At 50.2% G+C, this 6,231-nt stretch overlaps 1 protein-coding gene across 3 annotated transcripts in view; it reads right to left on the reverse strand.

Annotated features, from left to right (window-relative positions):
- The window catches only part of sytl2a (synaptotagmin-like 2a), a 44,404-nt gene that overhangs the window by 11,363 nt on the left and 26,810 nt on the right, over window positions 1-6,231 (reverse strand). For all 3 annotated transcript variants that reach the window (XM_076888869.1, XM_076888868.1, XM_076888867.1), the window contains exons 12-14: window positions 1,391-1,552; window positions 1,218-1,314; window positions 1,032-1,137 (exon numbers count right to left, since the gene is read on the reverse strand). In XM_076888869.1, coding sequence (XP_076744984.1) covers window positions 1,032-1,137; window positions 1,218-1,314; window positions 1,391-1,552 — 365 coding nt within the window. The remainder of the gene's footprint in view (window positions 1-1,031; window positions 1,138-1,217; window positions 1,315-1,390; window positions 1,553-6,231) is intronic.

Consider the following 6,231-nt stretch of genomic DNA (forward strand, 5'->3'; position numbering starts at 1 on the left):
AGGTACATTCTCTGCTGATAGACGTCCACGCCTCGGAGGAAGCCGATCCACGGAGTAGGCCCTGGAAACAGTTTCCTTCAAAGTCTGTTGTGAATATAATATTACTACTTTGTGTTTCTAAGTTTGTCTTTGCTTCTAGTCCTTGGTTTCTCATGATGTTACTCCTTTTCTATGTGGAGTCTCCCAGTCGTGTCCCCGGAGTCTCCATGTCTGTTTATCCCAAGTCTCACTGTTCAGTTCATGTGTCTCAGTGTGTGTTACTTCCTGTTTTACTTTGATAGTCTTCAGTCTCGTTTGCATCGTGTTCAGAGTGTGCGTCTCGCTCTGTGTGTTGTTGTGTTCTCCTTATTGTAGACGATGTCCTGTTTAGTTTTGTATTTTGCCTTTTGTTCTTTGTCACCTTTGTTACCAGCAGTAAAGCTGTGATTTTGACTTGACTTCTGTGACTGCATTCTGGGTTTCACTCTGTTTGTATATTGTGCCAAATATGTGCTGCAGGCAGGTGTGGAGCTATTGAGAATTCTCATTTTCAGATGATGGGTGCACTGCAATGGATCAGTGATATTTTCCAAATAATTGCTTTTGTAAGGTCATTAGTCCAAAACTAGATGATGTTCACTTAACGTAAAACAAATAATCAGTTAACTGGTTAATTGTGTGATAATTTTACAGGAAGCAGGCGTTCTAACTTTGACACTTTGTTTACGTCACTTTTACAATTAGCTGCTGCTTCGGGACTCCAACTGCAACCAATCACACAACTGTCTCCACTCTGTCTCGATTGACATGTATTTTTATTAATGTTTTATTGTCGGGTCTACCTTACAATATGAAGCACCTTAAGGTTGCTGTGGTTTGGCGCTGTATAACTAAAATTGAACTGAATTGAAATTAAATGGAGAAACTATTTGAAATAAACCAGTTTGATTGAAATAACATAATTAAACAAGAAAATATTAAACGGTTTATTTTGGTTTTGTTATTTCAAGGTTCAGACTTTGAATCTCAGCAAACAGTGTACTGTTTCCTACCATTTCACAAATGGGTCGATAACGAGGCCTCTAACCAGCGGAAGATTCTTGCAGTCTTTCACCCAAATCTGCACCTCAGCGCTTTCCATCGTAGATGTTCTCCTACCTGTGCGTGCAATAAGACCACAATAAGTAACATAAATGATAAACATAAAGGGAGAGAGCTGATCAAAAGGAAGGCCTCACCGAGGGATGTCTGCGGCAGGAATCTCAGAGCGACTCTCATCTGTGCTCTGCTGTCGATAAGACACGAGGCAGCTGGTGCTGAGGCTTGTGCTGACACCTAAAGGATTACGCTGAGTAAATGTCTAATAACTGCGACAATATTCACATAATGCTTTGAGAAATTAAGCATTTACCCTGGTTTTTAATACATATTCATTTATCTGTGTGTTGCTGAAGTCCCACTCCAACAAATTAAGGTTCACGTCACCCAGGAATCGGTTGCGTCCGAAGCTGCTGTCGTGCCACACTGAAACGTTCAGACTCTGAGTTTTCAACACCTGCATCATTACTTTAAACTGTAAAACGGGAAAAGACAATGAACAGAAGTAGAGCATTTTCACAACATATCCTTAGATATAAATGCCATCCTGTAAAATCCTGTTTCTATAAGATTGTCAGCAACGATGTACATTGGGGCAAAAAAGTATTTAGCCAGCCACCGATTGTGCAAGTTCCCCCACTGAAAATGATGACAGAGGTCAGTAATTTGCACCAGAGGTACACTTCAACTGTGAGAGACAGAATGTGAAAAAAAAATCCATGAATTCACATGGTAGGATTTGTAAAGCTCCTCCTTGAATCGCTACCTTATCGTGGTGGAGGGGTTTGTGTGTCCCAGGGATCCCAGGGGCTATGTTGTCTGGGGGCTTTTGCCCCCTGGTAGGGTCTCCCATGGCAAATTGGCCCTGGGTGAGGGACCAGACAAAGAGCGATTCAGAAGACCCTTATGAAAAGGATACCGAGGGAACAGTTTACCCTGCCCGGGATAGGGTTACCGGGGCCCCGCCCTGGAGCCAGGACCGGGGAGGGTGCCCGAGGGCGAGCGTCTGGTGGCCGGGCCTTAGTCCATGGGGCCCGGCCGGGCACAGCCCGAAGAGGAGACATGGGCCCCTCCTCCCGCAGGCCCACCACCCGCAGGAGGCGCCATAGGGGTCGGGTGCATTGTGTGCCGGGTGGCGGCCAGGAGCGGAGGCCCTGGCGGACTGACCCCCGGCTGCCAAGACTGGCAATAGGGACATGGAATGTCACCTCTCTGGTGGGGAAGGAGCCTGAGTTAGTGCTTGAGGTTGAGAGGTACCGGCTAGATATAGTCGGGCTCACCTCTACACATGGCTTGGGCTCTGGAACCAGTCTCCTGGAGAGGGGCTGGACTCTGTCTCAGTCTGGAGTTGCCCCTGGTGAGAGGCGGCGGGCTGGGGTGGGTATTCTAATATCCCCTCGGCTTGCTGCCGGTACGTTGGGGTTTTTCCCGGTGGACGGGAGGGTTTGTTCCCTGCGCCTTAGGGTCGGGGAACGGGTCCCGACTGTCATCTGCGCTTATGCGCCGAGTGGCAGTTCAGAGTACCCAGCCTTCTTAGAGTCCCTGGGGGGGGGGGGGGGGGGGGGTGCTCCACCTGGAGACTCTGTTGTCCTGCTGGGAGACTTCAATGCTCACGTGGGTAACGACAGCAAGACCTGGAGGGGCGTGATTGGGAGGAACGGCCTCCCTGATCTGAACCCGAGCGGTGCTTTGTTATTGGACTTCTGTGCTAATCACAGTTTGGCCATAACGAACACCCTGTTCGAACACAAGAGTGTCCATAAGTGCACGTGGCACCAGGACGCTCTAGGCCGTAGGTCGATGATCGATTTTGTAATCTTATCAGCAGACCTGCGCCCATATGTTCTGGACACTCGGGTAAAGAGAGGGGCTGAGCTGTCAACTGATCACCACCTGGTGGTGAGTTGGATCAGGTGGCGGGGGAGGACGCTGGACAGACCTGGTGCACCTAAACGCGTAGTGAGGGTGTGCTGGGAACGTCTAGCAGAGGCCCCGGTCCGCGAGATCTTCAACGCACACCTCCGGCAGAGCTTCAACAGCATTCCGGGGGAGACTGGGGACATTGAGTCCGAATGGACCATGTTCAGCGTCTCCATTGCCGAAGCTGCTGCATTGAGCTGCGGCCGCAAGGTGGTTGGTGCCTGCCGTGGTGGTAATCCCCGAACCAAATGGTGGACACCAGAGGTGAAGGGAGCCACCAGGCTGAAGAAGGAGTCCTATCGGGCTTGGTTAGCCTGTGGGACTCCGGAGGCAGCTGACAGGTATCGACAGGCCAAGCGGAATGCGGCTCGGGCAGTGGCTGAAGCAAAAACTCGGGTGTGGGAGGAGTTCGGAGAGGCCATGGAAAAAGACTTTCGGACTGCCTCGAAGAGATTCTGGCAAACCGTCAGACGTCTCAGGAGGGGAAACCGGTGCTCTACCTGCACTGTGTATAGTGCTGGCGGAGCGCTGCTGACGTCGACTGAGAAAATTGTCAGGCAGTGGAAGGAATACTTCGAGGACCTCCTTAATCCCACTGACACGTCTTCCGAAGAGGAAGCAGAGTCTGGGGATGAGGGGAATGACCCGCCAATTTCCGGGGGCGAGGTCACTGAGGCAGTTAAACAACTCCTTGGTGACAGAGCCCCTGGTGTTGATGAGGTCCGCCCCGAGTTCCTTTGTCACTGATTCTGTTCATAATTTTTATGGACAGGATTTCTAGGCGCAGCCAAGTGGCGGAGGGCTTTCACTTTGGTGGCCTCAGAATCTCATCTCTGATTTTTGCAGATGATGTGGTTCTGTTGGCTTCATCGGGTGAGGGCCTCCAGCTCGCACTGGAACGGTTCGCAGCCGAGTGTGAAGCAGCGGGAATGAGGATCAGCACCTCCAAATCTGAGGCCATGGTTCTCAGCCGGAAAAGGGTGGAGTGCCCACTCCGGGTTTGGGGATGAGTTCCTGCCCCAAGTGGAGGAGTTCAAGTATCTCGGGGTCTTGTTCGCGAGTGATGGGAGAAGGGAGCCGGAGATCGACAGACGGATTGGGGCTGCAGCTGCAGTAATGCAGACGCTGCACTGGTCCGTCGTGGTGAAGAGGGAGCTGAGTGTAAAAGCGAAGCTCTCAATTTACCGGTCGATCTACGTCCCTACCCTCACCTATGGCCACGAGCTGTGGGTAGTGACCGAAAGAACGAGATCGCGGATACAAGCGGCAGAAATGAGCTTCCTCCGAAGGGTGGCTGGCCTCTCCCTTAGAAATAGGGTGAGAAGTTCGGCCATCCGGGAGGGGCTCAGAGTAGAGCAGCTGCTGCTCCACATCGAAAGGAGCCAGCTGAGGTGGTTCGGGCATCTGACAAGGATGCCCCCTGGGCGCCTCCTGGGTGAGGTGTTCCAGGCATGTCCCACCGGGAGGAGGCCCCGGGGCAGACCCAGGACACGCTGGAGAGATTATATCTCTCGGCTGGCCTGGGAACGCCTTGGTATTCCCCCGGATAAGCTGGAGGAGGTGGCTGGGGAGAGGGAGGTCTGGGCCTCTTTGCTTAGGCTGCTGCCCCCGCGACCCGGCCTCGGATAAAGCGGATGAAGATGGATGGATGGATGGATTTGTAAAGAATTTATTCGTAAATCAGGGTGGAAAATAAGTATTTGGTCACCTCAAACAAGGAAAATCTCTGGCTCTCACAGACCTGTAACGTCTTCTGTAAGAAGCTTTTCTGCCCCCCACTCGTTACCTGTATGAATGGCACCTGTTTGAACTCATCATCTGTATAAAAGACACCTGTCCACAGCCTCAAACAGTCAGACTCCAAACTCCGCCATGGCCAAGACCAAAGAGCTTTCGAAGGACACCAGGAAAAGTATTGTAGACCTGCACCAGACTGGGAAGAGTGAATCTACAATAGGCAAGCAGCTTGGTGTGAAAAAATCAACTGTGGGAGCAATCATCAGAAAATGGAAGACATACAAGACCACTGATAATCTCCCTCGATCTGGGGCTCCACGCAAGATCTCATCCCGTGGGGTCAAAATGATCATGAGAACGGTGAGCAAAGATCCCAGAACCACACGGGGGGACCTGGTGAATGACCTGCAGAGAGCTGGGACCAAAGTAACAAAGGTCACCATCAGTAACACACTACAACGGCAGGGGATCAAATCCCGCAGTGCCAGACGTGTTCCGCTGCTGAAGCCAGTGCATGTCCAGGCCCGTCTGAAGTTTGCCAGAGAGCACATGGATGATACAGCAGAGGATTGGGAGAATGTCATGTGGTCAGATGAAACCAAAGTAGAACTTTTTGGTATAAACTCAACTCGTCGTGTTTGGAGGAAGAAGAATACTGAGTTGCATCCCAAGAACACCATACCTACTGTGAAGCATGGGGGTGGAAACATCATGCTATGGGGCTGTTTTTCTGCCAAGGGGACAGGACGACTGATCCGTGTTAAGGACAGAATGAATGGGGCCATGTATCGTGAGATTTTGAGCCAAAACCTCCTTCCATCAGTGAGAACTTTGAAGATGAAACGAGGCTGGGTCTTCCAACATGACAATGATCCAAAACACACCGCCCGGGCAACAAAGGAGTGGCTCCGTAAGAAGCATTTGAAAGTCCTGGAGTGGCCTAGCCAGTCTCCAGACCTCAACCCCATAGAAAATCTGTGGCGGGAGTTGAAAGTCCGTGTTGCTCGGCGACAGCCCCAAAACATCACTGCTCTCGAGAAGATCTGCATGGAGGAATGGGCCAAAATACCAGCTACTGTGTGTGCAAACCTGGTAAAGACCTATAGTAAACGTTTGACCTCTGTTATTGCCAACAAAGGTTATGTTACAAAGTATTGAGTTGTATTTTTGTTATTGACCAAATACTTATTTTCCACCCTGATTTACCAATAAATTCTTTACAAATCCTACCATGTGGATTCATGGATTTTTTTTTCACATTCTGTCTCTCACAGTTGAAGTGTACCTCTGGTGCAAATTACTGACCTCTGTCATCATTTTAGGTGGGGGAACTTGCACAATCGGTGGCTGACTAAATACTTTTTTGCCCCACTGTAAGTAGCACTCGACTCATTGATGCCCATCACGATTACCAAAGGTTAGTCCTTTATAATACTTCCTTTGAACAACTAATATTTTGAATATTTTGAAATACCAGTGGAGCGCTTTGTTCTTACG

The sequence above is a fragment of the Maylandia zebra genome, linkage group LG10 (assembly GCF_041146795.1).
Source record: "Maylandia zebra isolate NMK-2024a linkage group LG10, Mzebra_GT3a, whole genome shotgun sequence".
NCBI lineage: Eukaryota > Metazoa > Chordata > Actinopteri > Cichliformes > Cichlidae > Maylandia > Maylandia zebra.